Here is a 19483-nt window from a genome sequence, read left to right as displayed (position 1 = left end):
TGGGGAAGGGGTGCGCTCGCGCCAATCACGGTGAGACCCGTTGGAGGCGGGGGTTGCCCTCACGGCCGCGCCGCCTCCGTGAGGGGGCGAGTCGGGACCGTGTCACCCGCCCCGGGCTGCGTCACCCGCCCCGGGCTGACGCGTGGGCCAAACGCGATCGTGTCACCCGCCCGGAGTGACCTCCTGGGCCGAGAGCGGCCCCCGTTCCCCCCGCACGGCCCGGGAGGCGCCGCTCCGTCCTAACATGGCGGGTGCTGCCGCTTCATAGCCCGCCCCGGCTGTCAGCGCTCCCGCGGGCACGGACGAGCCGGGGAGGTCACGGGTGCTGGCGTGGTGCAGAATTACCTGTGCTTAAGATGTAGGTAGGTCAGTGTACCTGTACCTGCCACGGACATTGCTCTCGGAGCAGGGTGAAGAATTGCTTAAAAAATAAATTTAAAAAAAAAGTTAAATGAGGTGAAAATACTAATTCTGTTATCTGAGGAGGTGAAGGATTAAAAGCACTCTAAGCACGGGGAGGGGGAGAAGCAGCTGCTGTAAGGGGCACAACCCTTCTAGAGGTGGGAAATGTGCCCCCTTCCAAAAGGATGGATGGAGAAAGGTCGGGGCAGTTTGACCTATTCTTCATTCATGTTGTCATTTTTTTCTTTTCAGGCGCAGAGTTGTTCCTGCCCAAAGCCCAGCAGCCTCCAGTGCCTGGACCTCCAGCGAGGGGTGAGCTGTTCCTCCAGAGCAGCTCCTTCCTGCCCCGGCTCGCAGCCAAGGCTCTGCTCCAGCCCTCACAGCACATCAAACCCCACCACACGCCTGCTTTTCATCTTGCTTACTTCACTACATCATAGCTAAAACGTACAAGTAGTTTTTTTGTTTGATCTTTGTTTTGTTCCAGAAAACACTGTATTTGTTTGATAGGAAGAGGTTAGCCTTATTTGATCAGAACTTATGGATGGATGCCTGAGCCAGGATCCTCTCTGCTATAGCACTGCCTCAGGCACACCAGAGAAAAGTCTCAGCACCTTACACTAAGAAGATGTATTTATTCTGTCCCTTTCCTGTTTCACCAGAGGAACTTACTTAAATTTCCCCTCCACCAGCCTTCTTTTACTAATTTGAACCATTATTTTTTTTCTTAGCTGATTCAATTTTATGACCATTTTCATATTGCCTATTGTTACAGAAGCATACAGGATAGCATTAAACCCATCAGTGTTCAGGTCAGCCTAAGAGTCGACTAAACAACTTGAATAATAACTGCTACAGGCAGCTTCTGCTGGTTTTTGGCTGTTCTTCAAGATACATACTTTAATTTTCTATTACTGATTCTACTTTGCCTCACAGAGATTAAAATTGTGGTGATGACATGATGGTATTTACATAACTGTTTCCCCTCCTAGTGTTCTCCAGAACTGATAAAGACTCAAGAGTGGACTTGGATTTCTGAAATCCCTGTTACTGTTTCCTTCACCAAAGGTTCTTAAAGAGATTTGGTTGCCATGGAAGATTAACATAAATCCTTATTAAAAATAGAATAAGGAATAAAAGGTTTTTACAGTAAAATCCCCCAGAGTTCTGTGCTAGGATTTGTACTGTTTAGCATGCTCATTTTAGTTTTTTTAGTATTTTTGCTCTTTTTAAATTTCTAGTATCTTTTGTTTATTTTCTCTCTCGTTACTTTGTAGCTTCCATAACTTTATGTCCCTTCCTGAGGGTCGATCCTCGCTCAGCATCCAGAAATGGTTATTCCTGAGGGATGGCAGTGCTGGAGGGGTGCTCCAGACTGGGCAGGGCAAGGAGTGAGGCTGAGATCTGTGACAGACAAGGCAGGCTGTGCAGGTCGGGTAATCTGGGATTATGTCAGCAGGGATCCGCTCACCCCTGTGCTCCCCAGCTGCTGCATCCAGCTCAGGCGGGCTCCAGGTGGCTGAGAGCTCACCCAGACACAGCAGTGTCGGCACTGCCAGGGCTTGGCTGTGCCTGCAGAGAAATAAAATCAGCTCCACACAGAAATCTGCACAGGTTTTACACCCTGTGAGTCACAGCTAAGCGGGGGCACGTCGGAAGCTCCCCAGCCCTGGGCAGCTGTGCCTGGAGCTCAGCCATGGGGCAGAAGGGGAACAAAGGGATCTCTGTGCCTTATGTGGGCTAAGGTGGGTTGGGTTTATTGTGTAAGCCTGGGTGGAGATTTCTTCACGAGCTGCAGTTTATATGAATGTCTGTCAGTACATTCTGGGTTTGTGCCAATCAAGGATTATGACCTATATTAACATCCCAGAAACAGGGGAGGCCAGCCCGGCTGCAGCTCAGTCTCCTGATGGCTGATATCCACCCTTACTATGATTTAAAGTCAGGTTAAATTACTTCTCTCCACAGGAACTTATTTAAAATGTGCTCACTCCTCTTGACAGTGCATCCCTTGCCATCTTGACAAAGCACCTGACATTCTCTCAGTGAGAGCTGTCTCAACTTTCTTAACAGAACAGAAGAATGGCATTTGCTACAATAACTTAATTGCTATTCATAAAAATAAAATCCAGTTCCTAGGGTGTTTTTTTTCATTTTCAATGGGACTTACATTGTTATATCCAGGAATATGAACAATACTCAGTTCAGACATAACTTGGTAGCTGGCTGACAAAAGCCCCATATCCAGACACTTGTATTTTCCCATACTTTGTTTGGCACATACGCATCTCACTGGTAGTTTTAAAATACTGTTGGAAAATCCTAATCTAAAAGGGATTTTCCAAGCACCTGGGAACAAAGATGTCAGAATGTAAAAACACTGAACACTGACCCTTGGTGGTTAGTCATGTACTTGCACATTTCTTGCCTTTAGAAAAGAAGATAAAAAAATCTACCTCCACTTTCCAATCAAATTGAGTAGCTCGGTTGATTTGATTTCTGGAATTCTGCACTTCCAGAGCATCTTGCAAAAGCTTTAGGAGCATCCAGTGACCCCCATGGTGTTCTGTAGTACTGAGGCACATCTGAAGTTTCAGATGCAGAAACCAGAATCAACCCAATTCCCAGTATGTGTGCAATGAATTATTGCACAATACAAACTGCTCTGATACCTGCTGGGCCACACATCCCTTCACACCCTGTCACAATCCCTGGCACCTTCCTGCAAGTTTTGGATCAAGCTGTGTTGGAAGTTACTCTGCTTTCATGAAGAAAGCAGTGACTATCTGTTTATTCTCCAAACATGGCCAATTTAGAAGTTATTAGATGGAGTTTATTCAGCACAAGTGAACATCTAAAAATCATAAAATAAGAATTAAAAAGCCACTGCTCTGGACTGGAGTTGTTTGTGCCTTTCTTGTCTCTACAGGTTTTGTTTCCCCATTGCTTTTCCCTGCAGATGCTCAGTGGTACTTTCCAGGTCAGTCATGCCCTGAGGGAAAAGGGAGCAATGTCAGGATGATGAATGTAAAATGTTTCACTCTGTTACTGAAGTATCTGTTTTGTGAAATACTCTGAAATATTTTCCCTGGCTGCTATAGGAGATGAAAGTCATTAAAATCTATTTATTATCAAAATAGTAGGAATTCTGGATATTTTGTATGTTCTGAAAATCAATACCTTGTCTGAGAGTATCTTCATTAAAGGAGTCTCATATTCAGGCTTTTCTGAAAGGTGGCAATATTTTCACATGGAATAAGCATCTTTCAAGTATTTTCACATTAGATGGAAATACTTTCATCACTTGAGGCCCTTCTTGGAAGTCATTCAACTATGAGAACATTTGCTTTAAATAAAAGAGTGTTTAAGCCAGCGGGATTCCTGAAATTCCTGAGCCATTTATGCTCTTCTTTACACTTTTCTTAGCACATCTTAACTCAGTGAACATTTCCTTATCCCCACAGATTTAATGCTGGTAAGAAACAGGCATCTCATTAAAACTCTCAAGGCTTGGGGTGGCATTTCTAGTCTTTTATAATTAATTTTGTTTTGACTGGAGTAATTTCTGGACTCTTTGGTTGCAGACTCCCAGATAGAGTTATCTTAGCCCATGTGGTACAGTGTGTATATGCTGAGCACTAATGCATGCACACCTTTCACACAGAACAATAATATTGTTTACTATAGGAACTGCAGAAAAAAATAACAACTGCTTTTCCAAATAATTATTAAGGTTTATCATATGCCATTGAGGAAGGTAAACTGAAACAGAAAATACGAAACCAAAATTTGTGATATGTCATTCAATTTCATTAAAAGCTATACTGAAGACAAACCAAGTCTGAGGCAGCAAACTACTGACCTACATTTATGAAAGAGACTGTGACCAGACCTTGTAATTGCACCTTTAGGCTTCATCCAGCAAGAGAGAAATGTTAACATCCTTAAGGAATTATCTGCCTCAACGATTTCAGGGAAAAATCTCAGAACTGGCAACTTTTCAGAACAGTTACTTGAACAGAATAAAATATTTACACCTCCACAGCCTCATTTCTGCTCAGCAAAACCCCAGTTTGGCACTGCACCCTTCCCTCCCCTGTTCTCACTGCCTCACTTGTTTCCCTAACATTTGTTCATCTCCCATCTATGCTTTTTTATTTCTGCCTTTTCATTTACTTTCTCACTGATATCTGAACTTCTATTTTAGTAGCCTTATCTTTTTTTAGTGAACAAGGTCACAAGTGAGAGTGGGCTTTGGCAATTCCAACATTACCCAGCTGGCGTTAATTGACATCATGGAACTGTTGGCAGTGTCATGGCAGCAGCCCCTCGGCTGATGCACATGTATTAAATGTCTTGGATACAATTTCAGTTTGTGCCCAGGACAAGAAATGGAGCATTGGGATATGAATTATGGCAGAGACCTGCTGGTCATGAACACAGTGACCCTTTGAGGTCCTGTTCCCACAGGTGGGCTGAAAAGGTGACTCCTAAGGCACCAGTTTGGCACGTGGGTTTGTGTCCCAGTTTTGTGCCATACAGATTCTGATCCTGAGACTATCCTCACACTTAATATTGTGCACCAAATACCTCCAGTACTCACCACAGTCAGGGATTAATCCACAGGTAAGATCAGGAACGTGTTTTTTTTCAAGATGAAGGAAATCACAAACTCAATTTCCAAGAAGTAACCCCTTTGATTCTGTGCCAGGGTACTGGTATGTATTGCTAGGGAAATGAATTCTGGTAATATCTCTAATGTCTTTAAAAAAAATTTCAGAACTCTATGTTCCATTTTACCAATTATATACCATTATCTTATTACTTAGAAACATTATTACCAGCACAGAAGATTCACCAAATAAAATGTTAGTAACTTGATCATTATTTTAAAATGGAAAATTAACAGCTAAGTTATTAAAGAATATTCCTTTCTCAACATCTGAAAGTTAGTGTGAAAAGCACTAAAAGGCATAGTTTTAAATGGAGTATTGAAAAGGTATTTTTAGTAGAAGAATCGGTGTTCAAAAATAGAAAATGTCACAGCCACCACTTGCTATTGAGTAACACAACAGTGTCTCAAATCCAACCACAGGTGACAGTAGGAGAACTAGAGGTGTGTGAAGTATGAGTTGTCCTGACACTGCAACATTTATATATTAAGTAAACAAGTTATTTTGTACCTACCTGTCAAAACCAAGTTCAGATTTCCCATAATTTCTATATCAATGTAATTTTTGTTGGTTTTATTTGAAAATAGACTTCAATTTGCCTCAGAATTTTGAACACATTTTCTTTCATGTTTGAAGATTCTTGCTATGGCATATTCCAAAGAGGGAAAGCCAACTCCCACAGCAGGGGTCGAGCCTCTCTTGGACAGACTGCCAGTGGGGTTGCAATATTTTTGTGTTTAAGATAAAGGCTAATCTTGTCTGTCCCTTCTGTTTGCATTTATAGATTTCTCCCTTGCTTTCATGCTGCTCTCCAACACCTGCTCTGTTTTGCTCAGGCACAGGAACCAGGGGCACACTGGTTCTGAGCTGAGCTCTGTGAAGCCTCCTACATATCCAGCAACCCCCACTCTCACATTCCAGGATGGAATTCAGTCACAGATGGGACTCACTGGGGGTGTGTCATGCAAAAGCCCATCTCAGTCCAACCTCCCCAGTTTATGTCAAAGGCCATCACACAGGCCCTGCTCAGAACAGTGCCAGAAGTGTTTCACACCTTCACACCTCTCAGCCCCATCTTTGTACCTCACAGGCTCCCTTTTTGGTTAGGTAGGCTTTTGTGGAGTACATCAAGAGACTGGATGTGTAAAATTGGGAATTAATAATGCAGCAATGCCAGTGGTTGGCATGTCCAGACCTGCTGGCTTTGATGGGACTATTCAACTGTGCAAACTAAAATAGGCATGGCAGTGTTTGCCAGCTCAAACTCCTGAGCCAAAACAAGGAGCTCATTAAGAGCAAATACTGGTCCTGGCACTGCAGTTGTGCTTTACAGATCCAGCCAAAGATCAAGCACCAAAAAAGCCCAACCTACAATTTAGACAAAACGGATCCAGGATTCCAAATTTCAGGCATGTAGTAGAACAAAAATGTCAGCAAGCCAACAGGAATGGCTGGCCTGGGGTAATCATGGATTGACTGATTTAATGTACATTCACAGAAGTTTGGATTTTTCTGTGTTCATTATCTTCCTCTAAATATTCTGGAGCTATGTGAAAGGAACCTTGCTGTTATTTAACAGCCTTTCTCTGGTCAAATCCAATGAGTTAGGCCAAATAAAATCTCAGTTTCCCCATTGAAGCCTGTGTACTGATGGAAGTAAGAGAAGATTCCCTGCTATCCAGCTGTACCTGGGGACAGGGGAAGTGCTTTCAACAACACAACTGAGCAGTAACAGGCTTAGAGTGACATAAAAAATGAACCCAAAATCCTGTTTCTTCAAACAGTGCACAATTAAGTCTGCAGATTCCAAGACAAGTGTGTCTGTGGTAAGGCCTGAGTGACTGCAGTAGAGCCACAGCACACAGCCCCTGGCGAGCAGAAGGAAATCTGGGCTCTTTCTACCTTTACAAATAATATCTTTTGCTATTATTTAGTTAGAAGGGGTTTCACCTTTGTTAGTACTAACCCAATGCTTGAGTAGCCTAGCTAAAACACTGACCTAATGTGTTCAAACCATTTTCTAGAATATCAGCAATCCTGTCTAAAAACCACAGGACTGACATCTCTGCTAGCAGCCTTTATGAATTTAACACCTTAAGCAGAGAACCTGGGAAAAGGCTGGAGACAAAGAGCTGTGCTTGGAGATCTGGGGAGTCCATTGGGGTGAAGCACTGAACATCCTGGAGAGAATGTCACTGCCTGTACCACGTTCTCTGGACAACCAAGCTGCTCCAGTTTCTGCATCTGCCAGTCTGGCACCTTTAATAAGTCATTAAATCACACTGTGGACGTGAATAGGCTCTTGGATAAATAATAAATGACAGCTCTCACACTGGCACGCGAGCACACAGGCATACCCAGGGCAGGAAATCACACACAGCATTTCATTTGTTGCTAATTTATCTGTAACAAAGTGAGGAAGATGCCCTGGGGACTGGTGACTAACAAGGAGCATTGTTTATGCTACAAATCCCATCCGGTTATTAGACTTAGAAAAGTGCTTTGTTTAGCTTATCAGTGCTTCAGCAGGAATGCCAGGGGCAGTATTTCTATTCTAAGTGTATTTCTATTCCAATATTACTGACATATAAGAGGTTATGTGTTACCTGAGGGCTGAATATTTGGCTTGTGCTTCAGTGCCTTGTTGAATCAGGATCAGGATGGTGAACACTGCACAAAACCAAGCTCTGAACACACTTCCTTATCAATTTTACAGCATTAAATTGAAGAACACCTTTACATAAATCAAACCTTTCTCAAGGATCACACAGCAGGACAAAGAATAAATACCCTATGGCATATAAATTCCCATTATTAAAAATTACCTCAACATGTTAGACCTTCTGCTTAAATTCTGCACTTCACTTAGGATGTGGACAAATTTGTATTATACAACCAAGTCTGCTGTTACGAAATTCCAAAGTATCACAAGTGTCTGGCAAGTTTTAGAGATGTTTCACAACAGCACTGATAAGCCGCTACTCTGTCAGGTGATCAAAATACCTACAGTGTGCCCTTGATTCAAGTTAATGTTTAAAAATAGGAATGCAAGTTTGTTATTGGGCTCAGGTACTTTTTCAATGATGTTAAATGTCTTTTAAAGGAGAAGATTTAGAAAGGGAGGGCATTAATTTCAGATGGAAAAAAACTACAATTCATTTCATAATTTAAAAAACCTGAGAATCCCTTGCCAACTAAATAAATAATAGGCAAATAAAGGAAACTAAATTGGGAAATTAAATTATTAATTGGCAAATAAGGCATAATTTGCCATGCAGAATGATTCCACACCAACAGTGTCACTGACTCAGCTCCTCTGAAACATTTTTGCTAAGAGGAATGGCAAACTCAACCTCATGGAAGTCTCCTGGACCACTGTAAGAAGTGTTCATTAGACTGATTAGGAATAAATAATTGAAGTATTTATTTAGATGTTTTATCATTAGATTACTTTTGGAAAATCCACATGAATGAATTCTTCCTTCTCAAATGTCCTGGTTTTAATTTGCTTATGGTTAGTTTAGATCTGGATTGCCAAACCATAAGCTGTCCAGTGTAGCCTCCCTTGTCACCTGAACTGGCCTTGTAAGTGAGACTGGGAGCAGCTGCTCCCCTGCCAGAGCAAAGTGCCACTGTCACCCCTCCCTGAGAACTTCCAACCTCAAAGCAGAGGCTGCTTTACTGAACAATGCCACGTGCTCATGCAAAAACCAATAAATGTTTGTGAGCACTCAACCTGCTGAGGGTTTTTAAACTTTAATACCTCTCCTCAAAGATGCTGATGAGAACAGACTCACCACTGATGCTTTAGAGCTAAATTTCCTTGTGGTAAAACTGGAAGATGTTCTGAGCTGAGCTGTGTTACAGAGATAAAGGTTTATACCCAGGAGCTTCTGGCTTCATAGCCAACAAACAGATCAGTGCTTCACGCCTTCCTTTTGTGGGCAAGAATTAAAAATGTATCAAATCTGGTGGCTGGGGTTTAGCACAATGGGGTTGGATTTGCAGAGTTCTACTAGAATTGTTTTCTGAAATGCACAGCTTTCATTTTTAGCCAAAAGATGTGTCCAGATCTGAAAAGCTATTTTTTCTCAAAAATCTGACTGTCACAGTTTGAAAGCCTGGCCCCTGGTGAGGTTTCTACATGAAGAATTCCTTTGCAAATCTGACCTGTGGAAATGTGACCTCAGTGAACACCTGTGCTGTGCAGTGAGAAAGGAACAGAAACATAAGGATCTGATTCCTGAAAAACTTTAAGGCTTTCTCTGGGTCTTTGAATTCTAAGTCTGTTTTTGCTTCTGCATTTGGAGCTTAGTTTTGGTTGGGCTTTTTTCCTTTCATTTCCTCAAAATGAATTAAATTGACTTCTACTGGACTAAACATTTTATCATTCAGTTCTGGCTGAGGATTCTCAACAACATATGGGTTAGAACCACCAAAGACACCCAGATCCAAATATAAGACTGTAAAATAGTCATTCCTAAGGGCACTTGCAAAGTTTCCAGCCTAAAATGTTAGGAGCAATGACAATTTTAATAGTGCTGTTTGAAAAAACACACAGAATTACTGCAAGAGAGGAAGCTCCCTAAAAATTTATCATTTTAGGCAAAGTCAAGCTAAATATTTTATTTTGTTAGGACTGTTTAGTGCCATCAAAACCTCAAAGCCTCATGACACAAACACTGACTGCCACAATCAATCTCTAATTCAATCACAGTTCAAATGTTCAAAGGCCAGCTCAGGATTTTGGAAGGGGTAAATTAGTTCTGGCAACCCTACAGCAATCTCAGATATCATCTGTCTTCTCCTTCTATCAGATCCAGCTGGGCGGGCCCCTCATAACCATTGATGCTGGTTAGAGCCAACTCCAGCATCATTGGGAGTGCTTGGACTCAATAAATCAGAAAATTGATTATGTGCAGATAATCTATTAAAAATAAATGACAGACCTGGCAGGTTTTTCCCAGCTGATTGACTCAGGACAAGACTAAACCACTGATGTCTTAGCTGAGGGTGACCCCGAGTTCCTTTTTCCTCCCAAATGCTCTGTTAATGCAATTGGAGGAATGTCCATACCAGGTGAAACCAGGCCCACCCTGCCTTGGGACCTGCTGGACTCAGGAGTTCCATAGCATCCATAACCATGTCCTTGGCTTTACTGTGTATGTAAGGAACTGCCTGGTTTTGCTCCCTCTGGATCTGCCAGCCCTGGTCATCGTGCAAGAGCTGATGGAGTTTCCCACCTTGCTTCACTCAATCAGTGAGAGATCACAAGGAAATTAAAAATGTGGTGTGACAATCCTGGATCTGAATGATGATTGAATGATTTTTATTCTTCCTACACACACACACATATTATTCACACAGTGCAGGAGCACTGCCTGGATCTTTGCTGTAATTCCCAGTCCTAATTGAATGCTCTGGGAGCAGAGCTTGAGCATTTGCAGGGTCTCAACAGGCCCTTGCACTCAAGCTGACAAGCTTCCAACCCCTCTGCCTGGTGCCTGAGCTCAGCAGCCAGAACTGGTATCATCAGCAACAGTAAATATTCCATTTTCCTGTTTTCTGAGCAGCACAAACTCTCTTTCTGCAGACTTGCTCATGAGTCATCTGGAAATAAACCACAATCACTTGTCCCCTAGGAGTCATATATAAGTTAATTACTGTACAAGACAAGCTAATACAAAATACACAAGAGATTCCAACTTGTAGAGGTTGCAAAGGGCAAGGGAGCCTTTCAGAATTTCCATTGGTTACAGTCTGGGAATGCTGGGCTTCCCTTGACTCCGTATCTATCACATAACCAGAAACACATTTTGTTCTCTTTGTTGTAGGAGACAAAGCTAAAGAAATGTGGGTGTTGTTCCTGTGCACAAATAGAGTAGATACCTAATGAGCCTGTGTGTGTGCAGTGTTGGTAAACACCACTGCTCTGGGCTGCAGCTGACAGAAACCATCACTGCCCGGCCAGCTGAGAGGATGTTCTGGATCTGCAAATGCCCCCCAGCCCTGCACAGGAAGTCAGAATGGAATGGGATGTGCCAGATGAATTTTAGGTGCCACCATGTGAAATAAAATCTGCTTGCCTGGAGTTCAGGGTCCTGGACTTGGATCTGACCATCTCTGTGGTGTCTTATTCCTACCCAGCCATCCTTTGCTGGGCTATTGTGTGGTTGTTATCTCTGCAGGAGAGAATCTTATCAGTGCAGGGAAAGGAAAATCTGAAAACAATGAAAAGGCCTTTGGCATCTGACGTTTTTCTGTTGAGGATGGAAACAAATACATTTATAACTTCACAGTAAAGAAAGATTTTTTATTCCAGTAGTTATAGAAACACTATTGTTAGTTATAGAAACACTATTGTTAAGGCTGGAAAAGCCCTTGAAAATCATTGAATCAAAGTCATGGCACATTATTTTAAAACTTCCAGTTGCTCTTATCTACAGATCCTCATTACAGGAGGAAAGAATGGTATGAATGGTGCTGATTTAAAATTACTAATTTGGTGAATTCATAGTTTTAGACCTGGCTCTGGCAAGAGACCTGGTTTCATGAACACTCACCTGGATTCTTTTTGCCATTCAGTTTATGGTACAGAGAGAATCCCATTCTGGCATCCCAGGAAGGCAGAGAACGCACCAGACTTTATTTCAGTACATTTAAGTGACAGACACAACTGCAGAGGAGGAGGGAAACAGTGACAATTAGTTCTGTGTGATATCTATGCTGAGTTTCTGTGACTCTCTGCTAATCACAGGAAATCATTATTAATGAACTGAATATGTTGATCAAATTACTAATTTTGTGAAGACTGTGCACTACATCTCTCCCAGGAACCACAGCAACTCCAGCTGCCCCACCTGCCTCCAGCGAGCCCCTCTCCCAGCAGAAACCAGCTGTGGGCATTTATTCTGTGGGAAGTGTTGTGGACTGACAGTGCAGGCAGCGCTTACACAGGCTACTAAACAAGGCATTCTTCTGGCAACAATCTCAAGGCCTGTGTAAGAACCAGGACCAAGCCCTTCTCCCTGGAATTAATGTAGGTTCCCTCACTAGAAGCAGGAGAAATCCCATTTTTATATTCCCTGAAAAATCAGTAACTGTATTTTTATTTGCTCATTGCTTTCATATCTACAAAGGTGCTGCTTTTGAAATGCCCATGAAGTCTTAAGCAGCCAAAAAGTAACAGATGATCTCAGAGGATACTGTTAAATTACAATACAAACTTGTGGAATGGGTAAAATGCACTAGAAAATCCCACTATTTGTATTTGACTATGCAAAAAACCCCCAACCTATTACAAAAACCAACAGCGCAATAATCACATTTGTAAGTGTGAAAGCTTGAGATGTAACAAACATGAAGTCTCATCTTCAAGCATGAACTCACTTCTGAGAAGACAACTTGTCTTTTTAATCAGCAGCATAAAAATCCAGCTGTCCCATAAAATTAATTTCTATGGGTAAAAATCAGGAGTAGGACACAGCAGGCTTGGGTCTCATTCTGTCCCACATTCCTGCTTCCCATGGGAAACATTTGCCAAAAATAAAGCAGTGATCTAGGCATAATTACATTGGTTTCCAGGCCTGTAAAAGCTTTTTACAAAAACAAAAGTAGTGGAAGTTCCATTTTAAACAATTCAGTAAGTTGGTTTCTAGTCATGCATAAAGGGTTTTTAATCTGTTTACTGTTTTTAAGGAAATCTGTGTGGTCTTGCAGAGGAAAATTGTTCAAAGACATCTCATCCCAATGTAAGCTCACTAGCTGTTTATTCCAGCCCAGGATCTGTTTAACAGGAAAGGGACAGAACAGATTTAGAGGGTCCTTCTGTCAAGGCAGCCCCTGGTGTGGGCTCCTGTCCTCCCCCAGAGGAGGTATCCCATCTCCAGTCACTGGATAATCTGTGTAAAACCCTAATTCTGCAGACAAACGTGTCTGTTAAATGCCTTCTTTGAGGCTTTGAGCCATATGGTTGGGATTACAGCATTTAAATAGTTTTTCCAAGTGAATACAAGGATGAAACACAGAATAGTGGAGGGAACTATGTCCATAATTGCATTTATAAAGGGATTTCAGGATTTTTAAGGCCCATGTTCTGCACCACTGGAGCCAGTGTGAGCTTGGCACCTTGAAGCAAGTGCAAGTTATATTTACAAGCCATTCACACTTTTTTCACCACACTATAAAAAGATATAAGTACAAAGGAGAACAAGGGGCCATGTTGTTAATCCTGGTGCAATAAAAGCACATTTTTATCTTTAGGATAAAGATAACAGAGCACAGCCCCACATCACCACTGCCACTATGCCCATCCTCTGAGAGAACAACAAATCAGTGGATCCCCAACAGCCAGGGACACCTCTGGGAGACACCATGTAATACTTCCTGTTGTTTCATGTTTTTCTAACACTGTTTTATAACATACAGGAAAAGGAGACTTTGAACAGAACCCATCCAGGACAAACAGCAACCACATGGCCTCAAAACCTGTTTCAAATAATGCCTCAGTAGTTATAGCTTCAAGTACAAAGATAGACATAACAACAAAGAGCATCAACTTCCCTCTTTCCCTGGCCTGGTTAATTTTCCCTTTTCCATCTGTATGACCTAATGATACAGACTTTATTTGTATTTAATTTTGAGATCTGTAGAGGAGAAGTACCATATACAAGCTGGGTCTATGTTGTTTTTCTTAGCTGTACATACTTGGCTAGGCTTTCCTTCCCTCCACACCATTATTTACACTCTGGAGCACTGACTCCAGTGTGATGCATTATCCATGTTATGGCTGTTTATAGAGTAGAAGTGGTCTCTGTAACATGTCTGTTTTTCATGTCTTAAACCAATAAAACTTTTACATTGGGCTTATCAAAACCATTCTGTGTAGATCTAAGTCTGTTGTGACTGAAATCAGTAATAAAACTTCTCTTGATGCCCCGTGGAACAGAGCTAAGGCAACACTGAGCTCTCTTAATAAATTCCGCTCCGGTAAAAGTTTTATTTAAAAAATGTGGTTAACCCAAAGCTTTTAAAGAAGATTAATGTGGACTTATAAAAAATGTCTGATTTTATTATTAGTAGTAATTCATACAGTTTGTCCTGAAGTTTTCCTTTTCAGCTTCAGTTTGAACCATATGTTCAGGAAGTTCAACTGAAAAGCGATCCTTCAGCAATATTATTTTTTTCTAATTAACAATAACCACAGAGGTATTTTAGAGAAACCTACAGAGTCCCTCAGAAGGTTGTGGAGTGGGATAGATTAAAACAGGATTTTGTCAATTTTATGAAAAATTCACTGAAGCACAAATGGGTCAACTTCAGAGGAGTCCTTCCTTTCCTGTTCTACCAAACAAAGGATTCTGAGTGCAGCAAATCTTACTTTCCATGGGATTCTTTTGTGAAAGGCCTTGAAGGACTCTGGGATCCATCAGTGCCCTGTTGGCCTCGCTGGGATTGAGCCCAGGCCCAGCACTGCAGCCGTGGGGATCCCCAGACTTTGATCCACCACCCCAGGGAGTCAAAGCCAGTCAGAGGTGAGGGGTGTCAAACACAAAGCTCAAGGAGAAGCTGGAATCTGAGTGCCAGACTGGGTTCATACAGACTGGATAGGGATTTAGGAATAAACACAGCTGTGGGCTCAGCCAAACACTCTGTGTGTGCAAACAAAACACAAGAGGCACAAAGAAAAACCCTGCACTCAAATGAAAATGAGCAAAAAGCACAAGTCAGAGCGAGGTTCATAAAAATACCTTTGGGCCAAATTTCACATTCCCAGTCCTTGTACACATGATGTAACTGATGGCATCAGGAAAAATTTTTTTTATAGATTTCAAACATGGTTTGTCTCAAATTCCCTTTCTGAGTGGCACAGATGAGGTGATGCTGGGTGCAGAACCCCTGCACTGACGGCTCCTGGAGACTTCTTGTTACAGCACAGCTCACAAACTCCTCACTGGCTGTTTTTAAGAACAAAGATCATTGTTCAGCTCAACAGAACAATCCCATCAAAATGGCAGCACAGTGTTGTGCTCCTGTTTTCACTGGGGTCCCTGTCAAGTTGCATCAGTTGAAATGTTGAGAGGTTTTATTTCCCTGACCTGTCACACTGCTCGCTGTGCCCCGGAGCTGCCACTCAAGCTGTACTGCTTCTGCTGTTTGTGCTTTGCTGGGTTTGTTGGTGGTGCCAGCCCTGACATTCAATTTTCCTGTTTTCTGACCAGCACTAACTCGCTGCTGTCACTGCATGTGCAGCCTAATCTTACTGTCCTCACAGCCTGCCCCCTTTCGCTCTATGCTGTACATGGAAATCAGCAGCAGTCTGAGTAAGAAAGGATGTGGCAATTGGCTTTTCCAGAGGTACAAGCTGTTCCTGGCTGTGCCTGCTGGTTTATCTGGGATAACTAGCCCTGGAAGTCACTCTGGACAACTCCACCTTGATGCAGCTGCAATGCTTCTGTCCATGGGCACACATATTCCTGAGGGCTACAGCCATGACCCAGGGAGCTTCCAGAGTAAGATCCACGGGGAAAAAAGTTGTGGAAAGGAAACCCTCCCCTAGCTGATCTGTAAATCTCTGCTGTAAATCTGTAAATAATATAAATGTTAAAAAAATATATATGTACATAAATCTCTCTGTAAATCTGTAAATACCAGTATAGAAGAGCAAAGGCTCCATTTTTGCACAGCCACTTTGCATAGGAAAAGCATGTATTAAAAATAAAGAATCACATTCATTTTCACAGTCCATTGTAGAAAGAGGGTTTATTAATCCTATCAATTTCCCTGTAAACATTAAATAACCTCCAATAAGTTCAGCATATCTTCATTTTTTTAATTTGGTAGGTTGCTGCCTGACCCCCTACTGGAGGCACAGTCCCTGGTTAGCAGCACTAACCTGCCCTCCCTGCAGGGAGGTAATATTTACCTCTGTCTGCATTCTGACACATGCCAAACAATGAGCTTGAGCTCTTGGGATCAGATTTATTTATCCTCTAATTTTCCCACAGCATTTCAAAACCCACTTGGGCTTGAATGATCCTGCAGCCATTTGCATTTATCATTTGACACATGTCAGATCAAACAACTCTGTGAAATACCAAACAGGCCTCCAGCATTTTGCTTTTGTGTAGTTTATTGAATCTCTGGGGTAACATTCCACAAAAAGCAGCATGGAAGTTCCTATTCTCACCAGGCCCCAGTCAGAGGTTGCTTGTTGTACTGGGAGGCTGGATATAGGGGAAAAAAAGAAAATGTTCTTCATTGTGGAACTGTGTTGCTTTTCACACCTCTTGTGAGAAGCAACACAATAAGCCAAGGAACCAACCTTGACCCCTAAGTGTTTATAAATCAGCATTTACTGAGTGAGCAGCACATAACAAATGGATTGAAACAGACCTAGCAAGGAAAACCAGTCTGTACCACTGTGTAATTACTTTCTGATGCAGGTACTGGCAATACTGTGGTGGAATGTTACCATCCTGCTGCATCCATAACTTTCTAGTGAAGGCGCTTCTGGAATTCTTACCTGGAGAAATCCTGAAGTTGCCCTAGCAGGGAGGAGAACACAGTGTTCCATGAAAAGCCTGGTTAATTAAAAAACAGACCTAGAGAGGGTCAGGCTGGACCTTTCAAATATCACTCAGATTTGAACTGCAGCATTTTAACTTGCCTCTAAAATTTCAAATCAGATTCCAGTAGAAAGCAGCTGGATTTTTCCCGAGGTATTGCCAAATCCAAACAGTTCACACTGGCTCTGCCTTTTAATGCTGGAATCCCAGTTCCCAGAAGGATTCTGTATCAAGCAGAATCCTTTTCTGCTTGATACAGAATCCAAGGGTTGGGGCAGCAGGGATCCCTTTTAGAAGGATTCCTCTGGATACTGTACCCTGACTAAACAGTGTAGGGGCATTTGGACAGCACAGAAAGGTTCTGCATTCAAGAGATTTTAACTTTCAAAGTGCTTAAGAGACACGTGGAACTGAAATGCATCAGAATACAAAATAACCAATCTCATGTGAACATTCAGTTTGCAGGTTACCTGTATGACAGGCTGCCATTCCTGACTCTTGCCTTGTGAGGACTCTTCACCCAGGTAGGTCTCATGGAGTTTCTTCCTAAGAGTTGCTCTTTGCATCTTTAGAACCAGCATTTTGTCTTCTCCATGTCAGCAAAGCCTGGGCCTCTCTGCAGGACTCTTGGAGCAGCTGATGACATGGTGGTTGCTTCCCTTCTTTCAATTTGCATGATAAAAATCTGTCAACAAGTTGCACCTGATGGGGTGAGGATGGCAGGGTCTGCAGCTCAGGGGCCTGACCAACCCCACCTGGGGCCCTTGGCCAAACTTCATCAAGCCATGACTGAGGCTTCTCTTGGACTGGGGCAGTGGGATGGGTTTGTCACTGTGCTGCTGCTACAGGCTGAAGGACTCAGCACCGTTTGGCATGGCCAAGGCACTCAATGTGGAGCCCTCAGAGGGCAGATTCACAAGAATGCCTCAAGCCACAATCAGAGTTTAACATTACAGTGCCCATCAACCTGCAGCTGAAGAGTGTTAGAACTCTTGAGCTTTAACATTTTACTTCTTGGCTCAATTTGAATTAAATTTTAATTTGAGAACTTGGCAAACTGAACAATTTGCTAAGTCTTGTATAACACAAGGATGGTCAGGCAGTCTCACTGCAAAATCCTGCAGCAGTGTTTGTGTTATCACAGCTGATTACTCAGCCACTGGGATACAGAGCTCTCACAGCTCTGGTTTTAAAATGGATCACATGAAACTGGTAGGCACACTGGTTTGGAACAAAAATGCAACGATAAAGTGCAAGTATCACAAGGGGAGGAAGGCATTAAAGGCCATGCAGAAGTGTGAACAGATCTCTGTAACTGTGTCGAGCAAGCCCACACAAGGCACAGAGAGTCCTTGAAGCCTGTGCATTCACATTTTACACCAAGGCAGTGTGACTGTTTGTTCCCTTTCCTGAGTCCCTACACCCCTCGCGCTAAGTCTTGCTACCAGTTCAGCCAGAGAAATCGAGGCCAGTTTGAGGATAATGATATAAATAGCAGGAAGTTTATGGAAACTTTGCTGAAGTTGTTTGTGGTGAGCTGCAAAGAGGTAAAAGTGCTGGTGCAGTGCCAGCCAACCCTGCACATCTGTCCCTGTATAACCTGTGCCTTTGTTATCCATTTGGAGTCTGTGGACTTCATTTTTACACAATAATTGCATATTAAAATAGAGATATTAAGATTTATGAATGCCTACAGGTTACAACACACTGGTCTCCAATTGCTTTTTCCCATTCTGTCTTTTCAGCTGACAGATTTTATCGTGCCCCTGAGTTGGGAGCTCTGATATCCCATTACGTCAGAGTCATTTTCTTGCTTCTTTTACTCTTTTTGTTAAGATGTTTCATCATTTTATTCCCATCAACTTTCATTGTCTTTAATTATGTCCCTGAACTTGTAAAGCTGTTTCTCCTGACAATGGATGCTTTGGAAAGGGTAGCAACTGCTTTTTTATGAACTACAAGGCAGGAAGTGCATTGTTTCTTTAAAAAAATTACCAGATGTTTTTCAGGGCTGACTACTAACATTAAAAAAAGCCAGAAACTATTATTTTCCAAATAACCCCAGTGTAATTTTGTTATTGTGTGACTCCTGTTTGCATTTAACTGGGAATTGCAGCCTAGGCCAATACTAAAAAAGGAATTTCTCTCAAGCTAAGTGTGTAAAGTCCATCTATGTGAATATTGACTCCATGGACTCAAGTCCATCTGAATGAATCATGTTATTCCTTGAACTGTTCCTGCCAGTCCAAATACTGGCACTGGGGTACCTGCAACTGGTTGTCTTGTGTTCTCTGAGTGGAACAAATGAATATTCCTTGTCTCTGTATGCAGGGATTATTGACAGAAAATACCCAGTGCTTCACAGTAAAGTGACTGCATTTTATTTCTCATTAAAAATTAAAATATATACTTTAAATGATAATAGAATATTTTTAACATGGACAGTACTATAAGAAGAAATTACCCGCATCACACATGCCTGGAAATTTGCCTGCTGTTCCCAGCTCCCAAGCCTCTGGATCACACGCTGTTCATGATGGAGCGATACTCTCTCTGGTGCTCCACAAGCTTCAAAAATACTTCGTATTTCTTGTCATAAAATCTGTGTAAGAAAGCTAATGTCAGCAAAGCCTGAGATTTGAAGATTTAAATCCCCTGTAATATGTATGTTTACTTGCTTCTCTTAGCATTAAAGACACTTTGACTCTTTCCCGGGTACAGCTGCTGCCGGGGTCAGAGCCCTCCCTGTGCACTGCTGGGGTAGTTTCCAGCCAAGCTGTGATTCCCAGCTGCAATTCCACCTTTCACTGCCCCACAGCCAGTTTGGCTTCTCAGACAGTT

The 19483-nt window shown here is 42.3% G+C and overlaps 1 protein-coding gene, 1 long non-coding RNA gene and 1 pseudogene across 4 annotated transcripts in view; 2 read left to right on the top strand and 1 right to left on the bottom strand.

Annotated features, from left to right (window-relative positions):
• The first annotated feature begins 131 nt into the window (after window positions 1-131).
• Window positions 132-3298, top strand: LOC134423302 (uncharacterized). Its single transcript, XR_010029046.1, has 2 exons — window positions 132-362; window positions 655-3298. It is a non-coding gene; the product is annotated as an uncharacterized LOC134423302 (long non-coding RNA).
• A 5767-nt stretch (window positions 3299-9065) lies between these two features.
• LOC134422734 (E3 ubiquitin-protein ligase RNF170-like) lies at window positions 9066-17619 on the top strand (annotated as a pseudogene).
• A 1388-nt stretch (window positions 17620-19007) lies between these two features.
• The window catches only part of FGGY (FGGY carbohydrate kinase domain containing), a 128785-nt gene continuing 128309 nt past the window's right edge, over window positions 19008-19483 (bottom strand). For all 3 annotated transcript variants that reach the window (XM_063166212.1, XM_063166211.1, XM_063166210.1), the window contains exon 16: window positions 19008-19244. In XM_063166212.1, coding sequence (XP_063022282.1) covers window positions 19163-19244 — 82 coding nt within the window. In that variant the 3' untranslated portion in view covers window positions 19008-19162. The remainder of the gene's footprint in view (window positions 19245-19483) is intronic.

The sequence above is a fragment of the Melospiza melodia genome, chromosome 11 (genome assembly GCF_035770615.1).
Source record: "Melospiza melodia melodia isolate bMelMel2 chromosome 11, bMelMel2.pri, whole genome shotgun sequence".
NCBI lineage: Eukaryota > Metazoa > Chordata > Aves > Passeriformes > Passerellidae > Melospiza > Melospiza melodia.
This window is presented reverse-complemented; position numbering and strand designations above follow the sequence as displayed.